Raw genomic sequence first — 23,350 nt, forward strand, 5'->3', positions numbered from 1 at the left:
CGCCCCAAACGGCTGCCTGACTGTCCTCTGCAGCCAGAAAAATAACCAAAGTTCTCCAGTGCTGCCATTTCCCCAGAAATGCTTTGGAAGATCCCAGCCACAACTGCGCAAGAGTTGGACCTGGTCTGAAATTGGTATCTCCTGTGTTTACAGCATGTCTGCAGTTCAACTGGACCTCCAGGGACTCTGTTCCTGAAGCTTTAATGGGAGAAATGGTGCACTGTTAAGTGAACTGGCTCTTTTTCACAGAGGTTCAACACTAATCAATGTGACTGACTCTTGTTCTGTCCCCTTTTCGGATTTATCCCAGTGGATGGTGTCCAGCACGTTACAATATCAGCAGAGAGAAATAAAAAAGTAACATTTCCATTCTTTTAGTTCATCACTTTCAGCCATGTATAATTATAGTTTAATTCAGAACTTTATTTTTTCATTAAAACTTTTAATGAACCATGTTTTTTTCTTAAATGTGAGACAAATGAACAATGAGTTTGTTATATTCCAAGCTCAGGAGTCTGCTGTTATGATTTATTGGTTGTGAGCTGTTGTGCCAGGCAGCAGGAAGACTTGACACTTGAAGTGCTCTTCCTGAAACAATACACTCAGGTGGGGATAGGAAGAGCTGGCAGGTATCCCCACCTTTCTGTGGAGCAGCTGCTCCTTGCTAGCCTCTGCTTGGAGTGTGGGACATGGTGACAGAGCTCTGTGGCTGGGCAGGGTGGAGGGTTGGGAGGCAGGCACTGCCTAGAGTGGCTGAAGACAGCAGGGACACTGCTGGGCTTGTGCCAGGGGCCTGCTGAAGGGTGCAGTGAGCTGGAGGACGGGGCTCAGGCCAGGAGGCCGATGGTGTCGGAGTGCACAATCCTGGCACCACATCCCTGCAGCCTCAGAAATAGCCCCGGGGCAGCACTGCACCCCCTTGCAAGGACTGGAGGTTTGGCCAGACCCAAACCAAGCCCCTCTGAACCCTCGGAGCTGTGTTGAAAGAGAGCTCCCTCCCTTCCCATCACTGAGGACTCCAAACCACCCAAGAGCTGCTGGAGCTCTGTACCACAACCCCGTAGGCACTGCTGCCCAGCCAGCTGCTATCAAAGCAGCAGCCTCAACACCTTGGAAAACTGAAAAGGTGGCTCAACCTTTTGGAAATGGCACTAGGTCGTGCTGGAAGCTAAGCTGGAAGCTCAGCTTTGCTTGCTTAGAGCTGCTATTTTAATTCTGTTGGTAATTTTGAATTATAGAGTCATAAAAAGAAGTCCCAGGGGAGTTGTGGCTGTAAAATGGCAGCTGCTCACAACAAGAATATGGTGGTGAAGGCTGTGGTTCTGCAGTGGGGCTGTTCCTACAGTCTTGGCAAAACTTGGCACTGACAGAAAACAAGGAACAAAGGAGGAGGGGACTGGGGAGGCTGACCGAGTGTCTGGCTCTCTGGGATACTCCTGTGCCATGTCCTAGTCTCTGCAGGCTGGCTCCTCACTTCTACACCTCACACAGTGACATCAAAAAGGAACAGGAGGAGATTTAGATTTCTGCCCAGTCCCACCCAGCAGAGGTCAATAAGCTGGATGGGATGGAGAGTGCTGTTACGTTTACAAAACCTGCAACCCTTGCTTTCCAGGGGTTTCATCTCAGGAACTTCCTAGAGGTGCAAAGGGAATGGGAGCTGCTTTTCAGCTGAATATAATTTATTGCACATTTTACACTTAATTTCAGATCGACAGAATGTTTGCCTAAGTGAAACAGAGCCCTGCTCCAGGAACTGGTCACAACTGAGTTGTTTTGATTTTAATAAAAACAAATAACACCCCTTCAAAATAGCAACTTTTTTAACAGGGGAAAGCATTTATTTTGGAAATCTCATTCTCCTGGTGCAGTGACATGAGCACAGAGACCCACAGATGCCCAGAACAGGGGTCAGGTCCATGTCAGGAAAGGAATTAAAGCAGGAGTTGTCAAAAGCAACTCTGCACTGCCAAGACACTGGTGTTTTCCCCTCTGCTCTCACCCATGAGCAATGAAGGCTGGTCTGGACTTAGCCAGAGCAAAACTATGACTAGTGAACAGCCACCATGATTCCTTGTCTCTGCAAAAGCCTCAGATGTGCTGATGTACCCAGTGTGTAGCAGATTCTACAAGGTGCTGTTTCCAGCTGCTGTGTCACCAGCCCAGGACTGCCCTTCTGCTGGAAATCCCTGGCAGGGCTTCTAGGCAAGATAAAGCCAATGGATCTATGCTGTAACTGCTGTTTTTCAGAAAGGGCAAATGAGTGTTACATTTTCAGCTCTTTATCCATTTGGCGTCTCACCTCACTTTGGTATGGTTTACCTTATGAACTACATTTATTTTTTCTAGAAATAAATTATATATGAAGAGATAGTTGCAGCATCAGAATCAAATGAAATTAATTGCTGTCCTTCTCCCTCACTCACTTTCCTCTTTTCTGGAAATCCTTGACAATACATGGTTGTGGGTGGCAGAAGAATTAATAAAACTATGATACACCGTGTCCTTGTCTGGAAGAGCAGTGTTGGTAATGAGCAGCTGGACATATTGGTGCTGAAGTCCATGTTACTTCAAAAGGCAAATTCATTCATATTTAAGCACATACTTCTCTTAACAAGTGCATTTCAAACACAGATTTGAGATTGAAACAATCACTGACCTCTCTCCAAAAGTATTTGCAAAGGGGACTTCTAGGAGGTGACCAGAGAACTGAAATTCCCCTCAGGAGAAGGAGAAGGTGTGTTACCAACCCCAGGAAGTACGTGGAGAAGTGAGAACAACAGGTCTTTGTCCCTGCTGAGCGCCAGGAGAGAGGTGTGAGTGCAGGAACAGGCCGTGGCCAGCTGGGAGCAGGATGCCCGCTCAGCCCCTCGGCAGAAAGCACTGTGCACTCAGAGTCACGCTGCTTTATTGGGTACCGAGCCACAACTCAGATATTGCCTGGGAGCCACCTGGAGCAGCAGGGTCTGTCCTTTTGTCCCTAACAGAACGGGCAGGACACCGCCTGCTATACAGACAGTAAAAATAAAAGTGTCTCTGTTCAAACTCGCAGCGTCCGGGGGAGGTTTTTGCAGTTTCCGTTGACCCAGGTACCGTGAGAGACGCGCGTTCCCCGGATTAGCCGTCGGCATCGATCCTGTGAGCTGCCGGGGAGAACAAGGGATGGACACATGCTGGAGCCTGCCATTGTACCAAGGACAGGCAGGAACATTTCTGGACACTAATTAGACACAACTCAAACACGCCTCCAATGCACTTCTGGAAGCTCTGTCAGGTGGATGTGCTGCTCGCACTGGGCAGGGAGCTGGTCTAGGGCAGACAAAGGTCTGTGCCCTTGAGCCAACCCACCAGACCCACAGGAGTGCCACTGAAAGTTGTCACAGGCAGATACTCAGTTTCACAGTGCTATTCCAGCAGGGAAAAATATTTTGGCAGGTAAGATAAATGGGGATGAGGAAGAAACCCAACTCAGCCCTCTATACATTAAATTCAGTCCCCAAATGGCCACCCAGTGCTGTGAACTGCATAGAACAACAATGGCACCTGTGGGAGCACCTCTGCTTCCAGCCCCAGTTAGAGATACAGACTAGCTGGTACAAACACCTGCAGAACTGCTGCTGAGTTCTTTTGGGCCTTACTCCAGAGGCAAGTCATGGTCAGACAAAACCCAAGACATCAGTCCATTCCAGCATCACCATTTCTGAACCCCAGTTCTGTGTACTTCACCACAGAGCTGAAGTGGTCCATTACTGATTCCACAAGGAAGATGCTGGGCAGTCTGTGCTACTTACATTGCTTTGGTATCCTAAGGGCCTCATTGTCAGCTGACATCACTTGGTGCAGAACTCCTCGGAACTGATAAAGCACTTTCAAACTCTTCTCCTCACCCACGCAGGGGTCGTAGAAGCCTGGCAGCCCAGCCTTGAACCAGAGAAGGACAGACTGAGCACCAAGGAATGGACTTTCACAGCTCTCCAACTGGCCAAAAACATTTATTAGGGCTAGGACAAGATATCACAAAAAACCCCCAGGAGTTTTGCTGCCAGCAAGGTGAGACACTGGGAATCACCTCTGTAAGTTTTTGGTGCATAAAAGTAAACCAGGGGGTAGGGAAGTTTCTGATGTACAGCCCCAAGGTCTGGAACACCCACTGTCCCACAGTGCAGACAAGTGGCTCTGGAAAAACCCTGAGAAACAGAAATTCCTGGAAGTTTGTAATACTTGGTACGTAAATGGCATCTGTGAATTGATCCAGAGCCACTGGAGAGATCCCCTGGCAGGACACCACGTGGTTCAAACGGAATTCTGGGCCACACATTTGAGTCTGTGAATCCGGGCTTTGACAGAACAGCTACGTACCTTGGAGGCCTCTGTAAGGATGAGTTTAGAATCCTTCACCAAGCACTGCAGAGGCACAGTCACGTCTATAACCTTCACCTTCTCATTCTTCCTGCTGTTGTCGTTAACAAACTTCCCATACCAGGCATTCACTACAATCAGACCTGCATTTGCCAGGAAATCACAACTGTGATGCAAGGCTTGCACTGACAAAATTACCATCCCAGCATTTTCTCTTGCTTTCAGTGAGATCTAATTCTCCTGGCCTGGACCCATGCTTCCCAATGAAGAACACCACTCTTACTGGGTGTTTGTTAGCAACTTTCAGCCCTAGAATGAAGTGACAGAACCTTGGTGGCACACTGATGTGACAGTCCAAGTGGATTTCAGTTCACTTTGGAACATTCTGTGGAAAACTGCTAGTAACCGTCAGAGATCAGATTCCCACTACGATCCAGGAGCAAACCATGTAAGGGAGAAATCAGTGAAAACTCAACTTCACACTACAACTTTTGCACCTATTTATACACACACCTCTCTCTGGGGGAGAGGTGAATCCAGACTGTTGTCTTCAGTCTGTTGATCCACTTCACACCATGTCCCAAGATAATGTTCTCTGATCCCTCCTAAGCTCAGGCACCTGGAGGTGAGTCATAATGGGGCTCCCCCACTACGTGCACAGCAGCAGCTACGCTGCACTTCATCAGGAGTGGGAATGAAGAAACAACACCTTTGCACTGTTCCTTCTTCTCTCCAAATTTATAGAACAAGCAAAGTATATCATAATCTTTACCCATTCTGGCTTCCTCTGCTTCAATTATCCTTCGGACTGACTCCTGCATTAACCGGACCTGTCACAACACAAGTGGCAGAGCAGAAATCACGCAGGGTCAGACACTGTGGCCAAAGGTGAATGGTCCAGAGTGAAAAGAGTTTCCTTTCACCAAGGGGACCAAGTTACAAGAAAGACTCACTGCAGCTTCAGCCTCCTGCTTCTTCTGTAGGATGTCACTGGCTGTGCTCTCCCGCTGCTTCTCCAGCTCTCTGGCAGAAGGAAGGCAACATCTCATCAGGAATACATGGCTTGGATTCAGGCAGAAACTGGCAGGGTCTGCTCACCCACCCCAATTACAGCGGACCCACAACCTCACACAAATGAGCCTGAGTGAGACTTCCTCAGGAATGTGCAGGCTCACCTCTCCTTCTGTGCCCTGAGGTAGGGTTTGATGACCAGCCTGTGCATGGCGAAGTAGATAACGAGAGGTCCCACGGTGGCATAGAACACGGCGCTGGGAAGCAGCTGATCTGTTAGATGGACAGGGAAGAAGTAGGTCTGGCTGGCCCTATTCAGCCTGCAACAAAGAAGAGCAGAGGGACGGTAAGAGGAAAAGCAGAGCTGGATGTGCTTGATCCTTAGCAGCACTTAGCAGCAGTGTGCGCTGATGAACAGAGGGGAGATGAATGAGGAGCTCAAAAAGGTGAAAGCCTGATAAACTGAAAAAGCCAACGGCAGGAAAGGCAGCTGACACCAGCCGGAGCCAGACTTTGAAGTAGCAGCTCGTGATACTACCTGACCATGCTAAAGTTCTTTTTTTAATCTTAGGACAATTTGCTCGGTCATTAATTTCAACAGAAAAAGGGACAAACGTACTCATGAAAGAAGAGAAAATGCTTCTAGAGAAGGCCTGTTTTCATAATACTGGCATGGGCCTTCAGGGCAGGTGTACATTAATAGTTTTCTGATGTCTGTAACAATATTTATTTTAGAAAACATGAGTTTCCTAGGGCCTGAATTCTTCCAAGCCCTTCAGCAGTTTCATACCCCACCTGTAGCTGACCCCAGTTCAAATGCACCACAACACAGGGAGACATAATGAGCCCTGTCCCTCTGTGAACTGCACCTTGTTAATGGTACAATCACCTGCATTAGATAATCCCAATTCCCTAATTCAAGCATTCACCTGTATACAGCATAATACACATGGATCCAAATCTTTAGTAATATTTTCAGAAATCTTCCATTCACTTAAATCTCACTCTAAGATGTATTTCAGAATATTCTGATGCACACACACAAGAGAGGTGGCTCAGGCTGTGAGTCACACCAGTGGAAGGCACCCACTGCTTACAATGGGCTTACAGCTTGCATTAGAGTTGAGGGCAGTTGCACCTTCTCCCAGTGATGTATTAACACACCTGTATTGACCTGGGACTGGGACCTTCCCACCTGAATACTGGAAATAGAATCATGGAGGTTATGGTCAGCCTCTGCAATAAAGAGTTGAGATCTTGAACTGACTTGATTTTCAAGGACACTCCTTGGGGAACACCAACGCTGACGGTGGCTCCTAAAACACTGTGTCTGGAAATCTTCCTCTCTGCTCCATACTCCACTATGGTCCCAAAGAAACCCACCCTAAAATGACAAAACCAAGAACTGTTAAGACAGAAAAGACAATTGAATTTTTCTTTATTGAATCCTGTAATTCCCAAACAAGTAAAGCGTGGAAATGCATCTGTTTGTAGCAGGTGTTGGCCTCTAGAAGATTCGCGGTGTATCTCCAAGGTGAGATTAGACCTTCCAGCTCCCCAAGTAGTAAACAAGAACTTCTGGCTTTCTTATTGGGGATGATATAGAGAACATACACAAGTTTTATACGTTCCACTTAACTGCAGAGGCACACAGGGCCAAGCCTCCAAGACATTCATTTCAGTCTTTACCAGATTTAAAGAGTGAAAAGCAGGCTCCCAAAGGCCACAGAAGCATTTGGTTTGTGTGGAACCTGGAGGCCTACAGCAGCAGGAGAGGACAGAGCCCTCAGGCTGTGAACAGTGTGAATTCCTTCTTAAGCACTTACTTGAGAGAACCTTTCACTCGTGTTTGATCCTCATCCTGGAACTTATGCTGGTAACTAACCATCATGAAAGAATGGGGGATTCCCAGCTGAAACACAAGAGGCACAAATGAATCAAAACGTGCCTTTGGCCACTGCTGCCCCCCCCCAAATTCCTTTCTCAACCTTGAAATACAGAACACAAAGCAGTGCTTGCCACTTACAACCTCTGCTGTCTGTGTTGTCCTGACCCTACTCTAAGCTGACCCACATCACCTATGACAATGCCAAGGGCTGTGCTCTGCCAAAAAGCTGGCTATCTATATTAGGTCTAACATGAGATATACCAACCGCTTCCTTAACCTCTAATCCCAAGGCAAAATACAGCTGGGACAGGAAGGTAAGGCCGCTCTCTCCCAGGGGACAGGATCACTGTCCTGCCTGTGGCCCTCACCTGCATTGCCACAGTGAAGTGGCTGGTTTTGGTGTCCCGGACAATGCTGGTGTTCATGGCTGACTGGATGCCCCAGCGCCACTGCAGGTAGCCCATGGTGTTCTTGTCCAGGTTGCGGGCCAGGACCGTGGTGAGCCCGGGGCGCACCCCGCGGGAGGAGAACTGCAGGGCACAGTTTGTGGTGATGAAACTAGAGAAATGAGGAAAAACTCTAGTCAGTGCAAAAAGCACAGGCTCCCAGCTGGCCTCCGAGTCCTTGCCCAGGAGCTTTACTGAGTGCCCAGAGACCATTCTGCAAAAAGCATGATGCTCGAGGCTTTCGGGGAAAAGTAAAAACTACTCAGGCTGCCCTGAGCACAGCAGTGCCCAGGAGAGCAGGCTGTGCCCTGGTTTATTGCCTGTGCATGATGCTGCCCAGGCACCCATCCTTCCCCTTCCTGCTCTGTGCAGGTAACATCCTGGTCTCTGCAGAACTGCACACTGGGCTGCTGGCACAGAGCAGCCCTGCTATTTAATAACCCTTGGGCATCAGCTCTAAAAACCAGTGCTAAAGCACTCTCTGGGGAACACGAATCCTGTACAAGCTCTGAGGAATGAGAGATTCACTAAATACAAAAATGTAAACAGAGGGAAGCTACAAGAGGCCCTATTATGCTCTGACATGTGGCTCCAATCACAGGCCTTACCTTGTAGTCTCCTTTGCAACCTGAGACCTCTGTTCATTTGTGAACAGACATGACACTAGTGGCAAATCTGGCATTATTTCCCCAAAATATGACACATCATCTCCTGTTTTTCTGTCAGAAACTCCCTCTCACACATGGAAGCCTCAGAAGAGCTCCCCATTTTTTGTTCTGTTCCCAGAGCAAACTTCTGTTGCTCTGATTGGAGATCCTGCCTCAAGTATGATGAATCATGACAAGATCGAGTACAAATCTAAGGATGTGGAACACAGACCTTCCTTAAACTGGAAATATGAAAAAGGGAGGGCATCAACACTCAGAAAAAAATGCAGGCATTTTGACAATACAAGTATGATCTAAAGTCTAAAGAGAAAATACCTTATTTTGTAGGACAGAAAACGAATCCAAAATTAACGTGGAAGAGAATTCAAGTAATTTAGTTCCTTATTGTGGAATACTAGCCACTAGGCCATTTTTCTGATATTTACCATCTTGGTGTAAGATTACGAAATATCTTCAGCCCAAAGAGAGGTCCATGAAGGTCTCCAGCTCCAAACTCCAACTGTTGGGATGAACAGTGCCAGAGTGTTACAAGAAAACATCCTTTACAACAGGGAGAAGTAAGTCACGAGCATCATTTTCATCACAGCTGTTTTACACTTCTGAGTAACACTCACCACCTCTTTCAGCACCCTCCCTTTTCTGCAGCCTTGCATTCAGAAGAAGAAAAGGTGTCTCACTGAGCTGGAGCTCATAAAACAAAGCCAGTTTTGGTAAAACAAAGCCAGTTTTGTAAAGCTGCAGGTGACTGCTACTGGCACCTGCTTAGGTCACTTCAGGGAACATGGAGGAAACTCCGCCCTCACAAAATCCTGACACAAATCAAAAGCCTCCAGCGTGTGAATCTCAAATGAGAGGAAGACTCCCACTCTCTCAAGCTGAGGAAGCAGGCTAGCAGCAGCTCACGTGCAAGCTGCCAGTTATACCGTGAGCACCTCAAACACAGCCCAGCTCGCAGGTGCAACATGGGACCTTCCAGCTGCTCAGACCAGATCTGCTGTGGGGGGTCAAACTATTTTCCCAATAACTTCTTCCCATGTAGACAAAGCAGTTTTGGAAGCAAAGGCTAACTATCATACTGCCCTAAAAGGCCTGCTCACAGCACTGTGCCTTCAGACAGAGCAATCAGAAAGACTTAGAGACATCAGGTGACAATCCTGTCTGCACAAGTGAAGTCCAAATTTCCTGGCCAACGGAGAGGGAAGAAAAACTAGAAAAAACAAGGTTTCTTTTTCTCTTTGTCTCAATTTCTCTAAGAATCCCTTTTTCTACATTTTACAGAACACAGAAAATGAGAGATGAACCACAGCTAAAGTTCCCCCCTAAAGAACAGAACACCAGGTAATAGATTGCATATAAAACTGCATAACGGGTGTAGTCTTACCTCTGCCCATCCCTTAGCAGATGTCACTCGTCTCAGTGCAAGATTAATTGATCCTCCTCCATTCCCATTCTGGGTGGAAAGGTTACCAGACAGTATTGCTGTATCTGTGGAAGTCAGTGGTGCCTGAAAAAGAAATATATTGTTTCCAGTAACACTGATCCCAGTTCACACATTTAGTGCATGTTCTGCAAGGACATAATCACCACTGCAAAGTGTAAATGGTTTTGTAGTCAAACATCAAGCATGGCAAAAAGTCAGATAACTTACAGTACCAGGCACTTTTGACACCTGTAATGTACCACCTTGAAGTCCTGACCTTGAGCTGTAAACCATTCTCATCTCTCTAGCAGACTAAATTTCTACAAGTCTCTGAAAGAGGAAATGCTTCCCATCCTTTTCCTCAAGACTGGGTGCCTTTTGCTTTCATCCACTGAACACACCCCGCTCAGTGAGGACTGGGCACTGAGCATCTCCACTGGCCGGAGGCCAGGACCAGTGCAGCCCACAGGCCAGTTGCCCAAAGGCTACAGAGCCAACCCACCATTCTGCTGGCCCCAAGCTGCCTCTTCCCACCCGTGCTGGGCACCGTGTGCCCCCCAAATCCCATGGAGAGCCCCTGAGTAGCGTGTTCTGTGTTCCGAGGTGCTTCATTCACTCACGCCCTGCTTGCACAGCAGTGTTCACCCTCCTCACCTCAATGGATTGGGATATGTGCATTTTGTTTATCTCAATCTGCGGAAAGCTGCTCCCAGGCACATCTTCATATTCCTCGTCATAGCGATCAAACAGGTCAGTGGCATCTATTCCCACACTAATTGTTCCCTGAGGGATGACAAGTGAAACAGGCATTCAGCATTAGCAAACATCCGGCGTACACAGAACAAGTGGCTGAACCATCCCTGTGTGTGATTACATTCTTCTGCAGTTTTCCATTGTTCTGCAATTACTTTTACCACTCTAAAATGCATTTCCTAATGCACAGGACGAAAGTGAATGACTGCAATATTTCAGAACAGTAATATAAATCATCAAACAAACTGGAGAAAAGGCAGTTTTTCAGCACAAACTCAACTTGCAATCCCGGGAGGTCGTTTTTCTATTGTGACACATTACAGAAGCAGGTAGAACACCTTTACACAGCAGGGTTCCTCTTTCCCCACAATTGACTGTACTCTGTCAGTATTTAAAAGTTGAAATAATATATTCTAGAAATTGATTTTCTTCAATGGAACTTGATCAGAAAACCTCTACAGGCTTCTTCTTATGAGTTACCTAAACCAACTTAGTACTGAACTGTATCATTCACTTGCAACTGACCTTGTTAGTAAAATATTTTGATTTCTTTTTCTAGTTTATATTTTTTGATCAGAAGAAGGGCTTGGCAAAGTCATATTTTTAACAAGTGGTAAATATTTCCTTTCTCAGACCATAGGAAAACTTATTCCTACAAAAAAACTAGGCCAGAGCACAATAGTCGGGCTACCTGCTGCTGTGCTCCCTCAGACTAACTGCAGGAGTGTGTTTTTTTGAAAAGAGCACAATTAGGTATTTGTCTGGGTCATATAACTTCAAGAGGCTTTGGAAACCTTCCCTGTGGACCCATCTGACAGCATCCCAGCTCCTATAAACGTACGGATTGCAATAAAACCCCCCTCTGTGCACAAGCACAGGCTGAACTCTGAGCAGTTTGTATGTGGAAACTCAATAGCTGGGTAGCTACAAACCCACCCACACTGAGGCCAAGCATGGCTGGAATAAATCCTTATTTCGGTCTGAGGGAACATTTTTCCTTGATCGCTCCACTCTAATCAAATGCTAGACCATAAAAAATGGAAGAACTGCAGAGTCTGACAGGACTTGAACCTTTTCTCTGCCTGGGCTCCCAGGCTATCTGCTGTGCAGATTCCCAACCTCTTCTCAGTGCTTATTTTCTGATTACTTATGAAGCAAAAATTGGATAAATATTTTAAAACTGAAAGGTGTGGTTATTTCCAGTAGAACCCTGGAACAGAGGCTGTGCCCCAGCTGTTCACTAACCACCCTTGGCAGCTGGGGAATTTCAGAGCAATTATACTCATTGTTCTGTGTGCTTGTGGCACTAACAACCAGCTCCTGCCCTTTCTGCACTTTCAGGAACCAACTGCAAAGTCACCTTCAACAGACTCCAGACCCCAGAGCTTCTCCAGTTTCAGCCCTCTCCTATGCCATGCTGTTCCTTGAAACGAGGCCAAAAGAAGAGGGAAGCAATGGAAAACCTCTAACCACCCTTGAAGGGCACAGTCCTGTGCTAGCAAACACCCATTTGGAGACCATCTCGCTGTACTTGACTTACTGGTGCCACAATGCTGCACCCTTTGGAAAGGTGCATCAAGATCTACACACATTCCTGAAATTCATTGTACCTCCTTTCTCTAAAACACACTCAAAATATTAGGATTTCCTTTTTCACACATATGAATTGTACAGCAATTATCCCTCCCAAGGAAAAAAGGAAAACACCTGAACCATCTCCATGAAGATCTGTTCAGAGAAAAGGAGCGTCTCCCCTTTCCCTCCCCACTCCCCAGCAGAGCTCCTACTCTTCTGCCTTTCCCTGAGGTGAGAGGTGGACCCTGGGCAGACCCTCCACCTCCTGCCAAGCAGGTGAAGTCACCCTCAGAGGTCTGTGGATCCTGGCAAGGAAACTGATTCAGGCGCAAGCACAGGAAAAGCAGCAGATGGTAAAGTTAAAAATATTCCCAGAGAACCAGAGCACCCCTATGCTGCCGGATAATGGAGGGGACTGCTGCTGCTCCCAGCTCCCATCAGCCACCTGCTCCAACCTGGGAAATGAGGAGCCCTCCCCAAAGGAAGAGCTGCAGGAGAGAGCTGTGATGCCTGCTCAGAAGTCAGTGGTGCCTGCACTGCGCTGCACAGAGCAGCAGCTCGGCAGGGCAGGGAGCAGGAGTGGCACTATGGAACCACTGAAGCTGGGATCAGCGTTTAAAATCACCTTTATTTGCCAGCCTGTGAATAGGAAACAGACTTCACTGATGGAATTCGTAGATGTGCCAGAAGAAAATATACTTCCTCCTTAATTTGCTCTTAGGGATTTACCTTCAGGAAGGTGATACCTGGAAGTTGTGCCAGGCTCTGCCTTGAGGGATCTGCATTCCTTACACATGGACGTTTCACAGCAGGAAAATAACTGGATTTGATTTCCTAACAGGAAGTGGTTCTTCTTAGACCTAGTAATGAACTTTTCAACCCTTCTGCACATCTTTGAAAGCAAAAACAAAGCTCTAAAAGCAAATAGGAGACTCAATTTCCACCCTCCAAATTGCCTACATCTGGTTATTGCTCAACATTTCTGGTTAAAATGCTTTATTTTTTGTGGAACTGTTTTATAGGGCCGACAAAACGTTGGAAATTTTAAAATAACTTGCGCTCGTGTATGAAATGATCACAGCTGCGCTCCCCAATTCCACGGGAACACTGCCTGGAGAGGCATTTCCATCGGCTGCCAGCCGGCAATTGCTGTAAACACCCAGATGGCTAATTTTATCCCAGGACACAGGCTGAAGCTCACAGTGCAGCTCGCAGCCACGGCGAGGCGCCCGGGGAAAACGTCACATTCCTGAGGCAGGGAGCAGCAGAGTGGGAGATAACCGTGCCCCTCTCCGAAAACGTCTCTCTGACCCCACTCACCCACAACGCCAGCAGGGAGGGATAGTTCGCCCTGCCTGGCTCATGGCACCCAGAAATCCCTTCCTGGCTGGAATAAAGCTGTCAACAGATACTCACACAACACTTTATGCTTGTTTACCCTTCCAGTACAAACCAGCTCTTAGTGTCTGTGCACTACTCACAGCCTCGGGATCTGTACAGTCCAATTGCTTTGCTAAGAGCAGAACCAAAGGTGATGCCAAGGTGAATATCCCAGAATATCTCTCCATCTAAGCTCTGCTTAGATGGATGTTTTCCTTAGGATCCAGTCCTAAGCACCACTGCAATCCCACATCTGTCCACTCAGAAGATATTGTGATTTTACACTAACATATGAATTCATTTAGGTAATAGTAGATGCAGTTCTTGCATAATGTTAGTCACTGCATAAGAACCAAGATTTTTGTGATTCAACAAGCTCTGAAACTTCAGTCAAGGACCATCCTGACAAACCCTGGGTTTGCCTCACACACTCATCAAGCCAAGAGCCAGCAAAGACACCGTGAGCCTGAGCTATAGATTCTCTGGCCAGCTGCCATGTCCACCTCTCCCTGCCATCCCAATGGCATTCCTGAGCACCTCTGACCAGCCAAGGTCAGCTGGGAGGTGAGTTTGGGGTCAGAGTCTGCTGCTCAAACGGACCAAGATGGGAACAACATCTGGGATGACTCTCATCCTGAGGGCACAATCACACTTCCCAAAAAGAGGCACTAACTGCGACACTGGCAGACCCCCAACCCTGTTCAGGTTGACTTTGCTCACTGTGCTGCAGCCCAGTTGGCTCAGGGCTGCCTCAGATTTGTTGCTGGTTTCAAGCTGCATTTGAATAGCTCCCTGCATTGTTGTGACACTGCAGCAGTGCCAAAGGGAAAACCTGTCCGATAATGGCAGCGAGTTACATTTTATTTAGAAAACTTGGAAAGAAATCATAAATATTTCAGTGTTAGGTCTATTTTCTGAAAATTGCTGAAAAAGGTATTTTGTCTCAACATGTTTCTCTAAGAAAAGAAGAACATTCAGTGGGGGACTGTTCAAAGAATGAGCTGTTTGCCCTATATTATGCAAAGAAACTGCATATACAAAAGACATAAAGTCATGCAGCAAGTGTAGACACCTGAGGGGCTCTTTCCCACAGGCACTCACCTAGGCTCAGAACACCCTGCACACTGGTGATCATTACAGACCCACTCTTGAGGCCAGGATTAAGTCTTTGCTTACCTTTGGATTAGTTCGCTGCTGCAGCCTCCTCTCTTCCCTCTCCCTCTGCAAACGCTCAAATTCTTCCCTGATTTCAGCTGCAGTTCTCTTTCGTTCCACAACCTGCTCAAAAAGAAATGACAAAACCAAACAATTACCAGACGGAGGCTGCTCAGGGCATTGCAGTGCTGGGGGGTTAGAGGCCCTTGGATGCAGGATGCACTAACATGCTGTCCTGCTGAAAGCCACCCTGCACCAATTTCAACAGGCAGAGTTTGGAACCAAGTACCTGGGCCAGATCAAAGGGCAGGCATGAGAGAAAACCCCATGCCTTGAGAGAAGGGAAAATGGTTTTGTTATTTCCATTCCCTTGACAAAACCATGGCAAAGAGCTTTCCAACCACAACTACAAGACACTGCAGTGCAGTTGTTACCGTCGGCAATCCATTAACTGCTCTACCAGGTGTGGACACAAAAATGGAAAAAACTGAAAGTCTCTGGGCTGAGGTAAATTGATTCTGCCAGAGCTGTGTCATATTAGGCTATGCTGGGTCACAGCTGCTTACCTGACATGGCTCAGGGAATGAGGGTTTTACACAGGCCCAGTTTTGGAATGGATAGAAAGAGTATTTGATTTGGCTTTTCAAAATAAGATCAAGACGGCCAAAAGCAGCTCAAAAACATCTGTTACATGCTGGATCTGCTCCACATTTCTAGCAACTGACTCCAAGTTTGACCTTGGTGCTGACCTGACCCAATACCATAGGATTCTGCTTCAAGCAGCATAGTGCAATCAACTAGGGCTGGCAGAGGCCAGCAAGGGACTCAAGAGCTGGACAGACATGAGTGGACAAGTTCTGTTTCAAAGCCCATCAAACCCGACCAAAACTAAACCAAACCAAAACCACAAAAACCCTCACCCCAAACCACCCTAACAAGCCCAGGAAGAAAAAGTAATTTCAAACTCAGAAGCTAGTTGAGGCTGAAAAAAACAAGTTTTGGATGAAAAAGATGGAACTAGATGGACAATAATGACACATTTGTCTCAGATAAAGATGTTGGCTGTCATGCTAATATCCTTTCTGGGAACTCTGAATGTCAGGTTTATTGTTCTCTTGTCAAGTGCAAAACCAAAGGGTTCTTTGAAAATCCATCATGATGTTCCAGCAGGGACAGAGAGAGACAGCAACAACTAACCAAGGATGCCTTCAAACCAACAGGCATTTTTTACCAGCCAGGTGCCAGTGCAGCTGACAGAACAATGGCAGATAAAGGTGGGCTTAGTCAAGGCCACTGGACGTAACGTGCTCAAATACTCTCACCTCCCAGCCTTCCATCTCCAGTCCTCTCCTCCCATATATGTCATAGATGGCTCTGGTCTGTGGATCACTAAGCACTGTAAATCGAAACCAAAAGAGAGGAGAGAACTCAGTTTTTGGTCTTCTCCTCAGATTTCAGACCAAAACACTCACAGTATTTGGAATTCAAGCACAGATCCTGGAAACATCTTGTTCTACAGTTGCACATTAACCCCTTTGATGCTTCCACGTGCTTTATTGACGAGACATACTGACTTTTCCCCCCAACAAATTTAATTTTTTCTTCTTCTTTTTCGAAAACAAGAAAGTGGAAAGAACACAAGAGACATCCAGCCTAAGTGAATGTGCAGGGGGGGTTTCTAGCACTGCTTTCTTTGAAGGTGACACAAGCTCTCTAACAAACACGGAGATTACGAACAATTTGGCCAGAGCAGTCCCTGGGCCCTTCCTGGGATTGCTACCCAGCTCTGTCTGGCTTTCAGAGCTCTGTGGTGCTTCCTTTGATCTTCCTCACTATCCATGTCCACTGATCCTTTCCACCTAGTCCCCACACATGGTACATGCCAAGCACCAACAAGGCAATTTCCACAAGGCAGTTCACACCTTGCCAAACATCAATAAGGGGTAATGGCAAAGGTGTGTGCAGAATCCTAACCTCCCAAAATGTCACACAACACAACAGGACACTGCAGAACAATTACTTTAGAAAAAGACTGGGCACAGAATTAGGAAAGGGTCTCTAAAGGGTAAGGTATATTTAAATGCATAAGCTCCTATAACACACCTTTCTGTAAGAAAAAAAAATAAATCAAAAAATCATCACTATTTCCTCCTCCAGGGTTCCAAGACCAGCTTTATCATTATCATGTATTCCTGAGGCTGTGAGAAAACTGATGTGTCCCCAGGGAGCTGGGGGAGTATAGTAAGGCAAAAAGAGAATTATACTGATAATTGAGTTTTGGTCTGAGCTAGTGGAATATTATTGGACTTGCTAAATGTCACAGGCAGACATTGCTTTTTATGAATTCTGATAAAATGAATCTTTTGTTGTGTGAGACTAAGAGATGGAAGAGGAAAAAGAGAAAATAGACAGGAGGTGGAGCGGCTCATTTCCAAGATGGCAAAATTTTTGCTTGTAACATACTACGCTCACATTTGGTACTAAATGAGCATCAATTTCCACGTTCATTGCAAAGCAGAGCCAGGAGCAGCCAGAAAATTCAAAGGGAAGCTGCTGTCTCTAATGGAAGGCCACTCACCACACTAAAATGAAATTACTGAAGCATTACAAGTTTTTGTTCCACATGTCAACAAGGTAAAACTTTCTCTGCTCTCCCACCAAAAGCTTCCACATGTCCTAACACCTAACCTAGGGACCACAGGAAAGACTCCACACATGCTCAAGGCCAAGTGGAAGGAACAAATGCTACTCAGTCAAAACCAGGGCTGGAAAAAATATTCACCCATATTTGAGGTTGAATGGGGTAGTATTTATTCAGCATTTTGCTTTAGTTTCTCTTTGGGCTCCAGGACTCAGTGCACCAGGTTTGTAACAGGGATGACTCCTACCAGCTTCTAATCCATCTGCACTCCAAGTGCAACTTGCAACCAGGATTTAAGTAAATTTCAGTTTAATTCAAAGTATTTCAAAAGGCGTTTGACACAAGAATAAACTCGAACTGCTATGAATCAATTGTTCTCCTCTCAGTCTGAGCATATAGAAAAGTTTGCTGGAAATGGAGACCACAGCCAGGTGGCAGGGAACAGAACCCGGGGATGCAGCAGTTTATCAATACAATATGAAACCGTCTCTCTGTTCGAAGCTTTTCAGTCTTTATTCTCCTGTGGAAGAGGTCTTCAGAAGTAAGGGAAGTGATGAGAAGATCATTTCCAACATGCAGGAGGTAAGACAGACACTCCACATCTCATTCCCTGCAGCATTTACACGGCATTTCTCCCCTGACTTATGGCCCAGAAACAGGGAGCATTGGTAAGCATCAGCAAATTTAATTATTACTTTGTAATAATAACAAATAGCTTCAAAAAGCACGAAGACACAGCTCTCCCAGGAGCCCCCTGCAAAGCTGAGCCTCCCCCTGACCTTCATACGCTTGGTGGACAAGGTTGAAGAGCCGCTCAGCCTGGGTTTTGAGCTCGGGGTCGCGGTGCTTGTCGGGGTGGTACAGCATGCACAGCCGGCGGTAGGCGGCCTTCAGCTCCTCCTGGGAGGCCTGTGGAAACCACCAAAAATGAACTCAAGGACAGCCAATGCCATCTGCAAAAGGCCACTCTCAAGATCGGCCCTGAAAGGGAAGTCCATCAGCTGTTACGTTGCACTGCTCTGGCCCAAAATCAAGAATGGATTATTGTTTCATTACCTAAGTTAATAAAATATTCAGTTATCACACCAGGATTGTCCACACTATCTGTAGTGCAACAAGGGATCTCAACAGCTCATTGATGTATAACCAGGTATAAAAAATTATGTAAAAACACCACCACCCAAGCAATCTGTGTTCAGACTTTAGTTGTATTAGGCAACTACTATCCCCTCCAAATCAGAAGAGCAAGAAAAAGCAAAGTCGCCTCAGATAAAAATACATAAATCCAGAGATGTACAACAAATTCAACTCATATTTCAATCTTAACCCTCAAGGGGACACTGTAACTATCTGAAAGCACTGACTTTCACCAGCTGTAAAGGTAAGAAATGTTAACCCATGGTTCTACACTCATCCCAGCACCTGCCTCGTGCTCCCCAGCACCCCATTCTGCTCCCCAGCAGGGTCTGTGTTGTGCTGCAAAGGAGGAAGGTGCATCATGTGCCCACAAAGCCACAGAGAGATAACCATGAGAACAGTGTGCTGCCAAACGCATCAGGAACGAACCTGCCTTGTCCTTTACTGCAGCCACTCTGGGATCTCAGATGGCACCTGGCCTCATTCCAAGGACGTGGATGGCTCTTTCAGAATCAATAGAGAAAAACCCCTGCTCCTCCCATTTATCATCTTCCAGCAACGTTATTTTTGGACTCTAGAGAGTCCTGGTAATCTCCCCTCTCTCACCTCACCCTGCTACATCCCTTGCATTGCAGCTCCTGTCTATTCCTTGGAGACTGCTTAACACCTACTTTTTAGAAGTGCTGTTGCTAATATCAACCAGAACTTCCCCCAGGCAGAGCTTGAAAGAGCCCAACCATCCAGTTCCCAAACTGTCCAGGCAAGAATCAGTTCCTGGGCACGGGAAGCCATTCCTGGAGGAACACTCAGAGTAAAATAACCAAAACCTGATGGTCCAGGGTGTCCCCAGGGACTGCCACAGTCAGGACCCAGTGCGGTCAGTGAGGGGGCACGCAGGAGTGGATTTACAGACACAAATGCCATGTACTCTTCACACCCTTCAAGAAGCAAAGCTGTCACAGGTTCCTAGCTTTCACCAGGGAAATAAAGTTCCTAAAAGGTAATGTCTTAAATTACCTTTTATATTACCTAAATATATTCCTTAAAGTAACATCTTTTCTACCACTTGTGGCAAGGAGAGTTTCCATCACAGAAACACGCTCGGTTGTGCCACAATGCTAGGAATCCGTCTGGATTTGAGGACAGCTCAGAATCTTTTTTCTGCACGTTTGTGTTGTTGCCTGTTTATGTTTTGAGATGATACAGCAAAAGGGGAGCTGCTAAATTTGTTGGTCCCAAGACAGTAAGGACAGCTACAATTACCTTTTTTTCTTTTTACTGCCTTGTGCTTTCTCGGATATCAAATTTAAACTCGACTGGGAAGGCAGGGGAACATACAAGCCCAAACTGGCATTTTTAAATCAAATTAATGATAAATGGTTTAATGTGCTATTGATTATATAATAGAAACGAGCAGGTTCATTTTTCATAAATGCCATGTTCACTAAAATGTTTGATTGGGCATTACATCATCACCGAGTAGTTTGGGTCACTGGTTTAATATTCCACGAGCAACAGCCTCTTCAAAACCACTAAAGAAACCTTGACAGCGTTTTTGGACTGCCAGAAAATGCAGTCACAAATAATTGCATGCAAGTTACATTTTTATTACCAAAACTCTGGTCAACATTGAAAGGCCTCATTTAAGGTCTCAAATAGCACCACGCTTTTAGCAGACTAACACGTCTAAAAGATGAACCATCCACACACACAGAGAGCAATTCCTGTCTCCCAGGATCCTGCCTCCATGGGGTCACTGCAGTTCCAGGTTCAGCTGCTGCATCACCCAGACATGCTGCTCACCACATCCACTACAGGACAGCAGCGCTGAAGATAATTAGCAAGGGGCAATTAACAAAACACCCACTCCTCCCTGTTGGAATGACTCCCCTGCAGACCCCTTTAATTCAGTTTCCAGCTCCCTGCTGTACAAAACCTGAATGTCCTGCTCTGGAAGCCTGCCTGAGTTAACCATTAAACTATCCCCAGCAGTCACAACCCTTGCGCAGCTCCCACCTCTCTGATGTACCTCTGCACGCTGATGACGTTTTGGAGGGGAATTACGAAAGCTCCCCAGGAATGTACAAGCGTGGCCCTGCCGGCTTCGAACCAGACTGAGGGCTCGAAATTCCTTTAAAAGGAGCTCAGCATCAGGGAGTTCTGCAAACAGCACGACCATCACATGCTGTTCCTTCAGGAGAACAGCGAATTCCCACACATGAGGCACAGGAGACTGTCCCCGTAGCTCAGGGACTGACAGGAGTCCCAAAGGGAATTCTTCCAAGCGATCACACTGAATCGCGTCCAAGTCTGGATCTCCTGTTGCAAGCAGCAGTGGCGATTCTGCAGGAGCCTTGTCCAGCTACAATGGCCACACCCAAGGCCGATCGACTCGATGGGCTGTTTATACGTATTTATACACACGCAAATATATGTAACAGATCTATACTGCAGCTGCACTTGCGGAAACAAACTACCGCACAGTTCCTACATCCAGATCTTTGGAGATCTGCCTAATTATTACTACAAAAAAAAGCAGCTGCCTCCCAATAAATTCCAAACTGTTTCAGTGCAACAAACCTCCACCAATTAATATCCATCTATTCTTAAAACTGAAATCAAGGACTCTCGAGCCTCCTTTTTTTGGCGGGAAAAACGTTTTACAAAAAAAAAAAAAAAACCTCTGGCTGTTTCCAAATTGGAAACGTTCGGGAAGTCTCCACAGCCGTGCCCGAGCCCGCGACCGAGGGGACGCGGGTGCGCCCCGTGTGCGCGGGGTTGCATCAGGAGCGCCCAAACCTCCGCAATTCGGAACAAACCACGCATTTCTCGGCCTCAGCCGGCGACCACCCGCCGCACTCAACCGGGAGCCCCCGCGGCCCGACCCGAGCTCTCCCGCCCCGCCGCCGGCAGCGGCAGCGGCAGCAGCCTGGCCCGGCCCGGGCGGAGGACACGCCGCAGGGGCGCCGCTGCCGCCGCGGCGGGCACGAGGGTCTCGCCCCGCCCCGCCGCGCCCCGCCCGGCCCCGCCTCGCCCCGCGCGGCCCCGCGGCCGCACCTCGCGGCGCACGTTGAGCAGCCCGTAGTAGTCCTCGTTGTCCGGCGCCTCCTCGCCCAAGGCCGCCGCCATCGTCCCGACCTCTCACCCCGCGCCGCGCGCTGCGGCGCCCCCCGCCGGCCCGGAGGTCCCACCGCCCGCGCACGCGCGCCGGCACCGCCCCCCCCTCCCTCCGCCCCCCCGCGCTCGCGCGGCCCGGGCGCGTGCGCGTGCGTGTGCGCGGCGCGCGAGCCGGGAGGCGGCGGCGGCGGCGGCGGCGAGGGGTGAGTGAGGGAGGGACTGAGGGAGCGAGCGAGGGAGGGAGCGCGGACCGGCCCCGACCGGCACCGATCTGCTCTGCCGCGCTCCGCTCCGCTCCGGCCACCTTCCCCTCGTTCTTAGCCCCGGCACTCTGACGCGTCTTTGCCGGCACGGTCGCTCCGTGCCCCAGCGGCGGCTGTGGCAGTGCCGTGGGTGCTCAGGGCCTCCCTACGCCCCGCTCCCAGGGCAGAGCCGGAGGGAGGGCGACCGCGACCGCCGGTGCCCGTCCCCGGTTCCTCTCCCGGCTCATGTCTCGGTGCCGCAGGGCCCCCCTCGGTACCTGCCTAAAGAGCTCACTCCGGTCCTTGACGGGACCTGTAGGTGCAGACGGTACCACGAGGCCTCTGTGCCCCGTAACAAGAGGGCGATTTCCAGACCGTGCTGTCACTATCAAGTCGCTATTCCGTGAGCGACTGCCGGCTCTGGCGGAGGACAGCGGGGAAGTCCGGCAGCCCCGTGCAGCGGAGGGTCCCGGGGCGGATCTGCCTGCACGGCGCCCGAAGGCGAGCACAGCTGAGCTCCGCCGCGTCAGACCCGCGGGCACGGCACGGCTGGCAGGGGCGCGCCGTGGGCAGAGCCTCTGCTCCTTTGTCACCAGGATATCTGGAACAGTTTCCCTTGGATCAATAGCGCTGCTTTGGCTTTTGGTGTAGAGAACACGGCCCTGGGGTTCACGCTGTGCTGCCCTCGCTGATAGTGGGTGTTATAACTCCCCAGGCCCGACCAGTACCGAAATGGAAATGCCCCCAAAGCGAGCAGAGCTCAGAGCTTTTAGCAAAAGGGCTGCCCAAGCCGGTCCGTTCACATGAACCTCGTTTAAAGCGTGCTGGTGGACAGACTGGGCATTAATGCTGTGATAAGGCTGTCAGGAAGAAAACTAAGGCCTTTCCTGCTCATGTAGGGATGTTGCCCAGTGGCTGGACCTGATATGTGTGTAGGGATGCTGGAGTGGTTTTCGGGTACTGCTTCTGTAAAGGGGAATGTTTGAAAGACCACTCATTAACTCCAGTGCAGCCCAGCGTGAAGCTGGAACCACATTGCCATTTCAAAGCTCAGCTAGTCTGCTCTGGATTTTATCTTCACGTAACCTTATTTGAAAACAGCAATGTTTTAATATTTAATAAGTTTTTGTTTCTGATACAAGGATAGTTAACAAGGAAGTATTGATTGTGTTATAGCAGTTCCTCTGCACTCCTGGTGAGTGAGATGCAATGCTTGGAACAAGAGGTGCACAAAGGCTTCCTTTCTGAGAAACCATGTGGAAATGGGTCTGTTCTGCGGGGAAGCACCTTCTAGCACTGCTTTTCCTTAATGAACCCACCTGCTAGACAGCCTTTTTTTTTTTTTTTTTTTTTTCCACGTGGTTTAGGAGTCATTGAGTCTGTGCGAGAATTCAAAGGAGATTGGAGTTGTGAGGATGCCACTTGCCATGGCAACGCTGTTTCCCATGGGTTTTGGTCCTGTCGTAATTGTGCTCTTTTTCTAACTGATTTGGGAGCGCTGTGGTCCTTGGGGATGTTAGTGGCAGAGTTACTGGGGATCCTTCCCCTCACCAGATTG

The 23,350-nt window shown here is 48.0% G+C and overlaps 2 protein-coding genes across 9 annotated transcripts in view; one reads left to right on the plus strand and one right to left on the minus strand.

The window, feature by feature from the left end:
- Positions 1-451: 451 nt before the first annotated feature.
- DNAJC11 (DnaJ heat shock protein family (Hsp40) member C11) lies at positions 452-21,579 on the minus strand. 2 transcript variants are annotated; one of them, XM_066203221.1, is made up of 16 exons: positions 21,491-21,579; positions 18,076-18,205; positions 15,978-16,051; positions 14,677-14,778; positions 10,447-10,575; positions 9,754-9,876; positions 8,798-8,871; positions 7,627-7,816; positions 7,197-7,282; positions 6,638-6,754; positions 5,535-5,690; positions 5,313-5,382; positions 5,132-5,189; positions 4,360-4,502; positions 3,792-3,921; positions 452-3,143 (listed from the first exon to the last, which is right to left on the minus strand). In XM_066203221.1, exons 1-16 carry the CDS (start codon positions 21,560-21,562, stop codon positions 3,118-3,120), a joined length of 1,680 nt encoding a protein of 559 aa, XP_066059318.1. In that variant the 5' UTR covers positions 21,563-21,579; the 3' UTR covers positions 452-3,117. The 2 variants fall into 2 exon arrangements, with proteins under 2 accessions (XP_066059318.1, XP_066059319.1); XM_066203222.1 differs by lacking the exons at positions 15,978-16,051; positions 21,491-21,579 and having other exon boundaries at positions 18,076-18,164.
- Positions 21,580-21,715: 136 nt separating this feature from the next.
- CAMTA1 (calmodulin binding transcription activator 1) overlaps positions 21,716-23,350 on the plus strand; it is a 235,888-nt gene continuing 234,253 nt past the window's right edge. For all 7 annotated transcript variants that reach the window (XM_066203207.1, XM_066203208.1, XM_066203214.1 and 4 more), the window contains exon 1: positions 21,716-21,753. The gene's annotated coding sequence lies outside the window, so the exon portion shown is untranslated. The remainder of the gene's footprint in view (positions 21,754-23,350) is intronic.

The sequence above is a fragment of the Chamaea fasciata genome, unplaced genomic scaffold, assembly GCF_029207755.1.
Source record: "Chamaea fasciata isolate MVZ Bird 193981 ecotype frontalis unplaced genomic scaffold, bChaFas1.0.hap1 SCAF_23, whole genome shotgun sequence".
NCBI lineage: Eukaryota > Metazoa > Chordata > Aves > Passeriformes > Sylviidae > Chamaea > Chamaea fasciata.

What these genes read in the sequence shown, in the direction of transcription:
- DNAJC11 (XM_066203221.1), bottom strand. Translation starts at nt 21,562, where the DNA reads ATGGCGGCGGCCTTGGGCGAGGAGGCGCCGGACAACGAGGACTACTAC. An exon ending in TGTCCACCAAGCGTATGAAG is followed by an intron (nt 16,052 to 18,075) that starts GTCAGGGGGAGG and finishes TTCGATTTACAG; the next exon opens with TGCTTAGTGATCCACAGACC. An exon ending in CGTAATCTTACACCAAGATG is followed by an intron (nt 7,817 to 8,797) that starts GTAAATATCAGA and finishes TCATTTCTCTAG; the next exon opens with TTTCATCACCACAAACTGTG.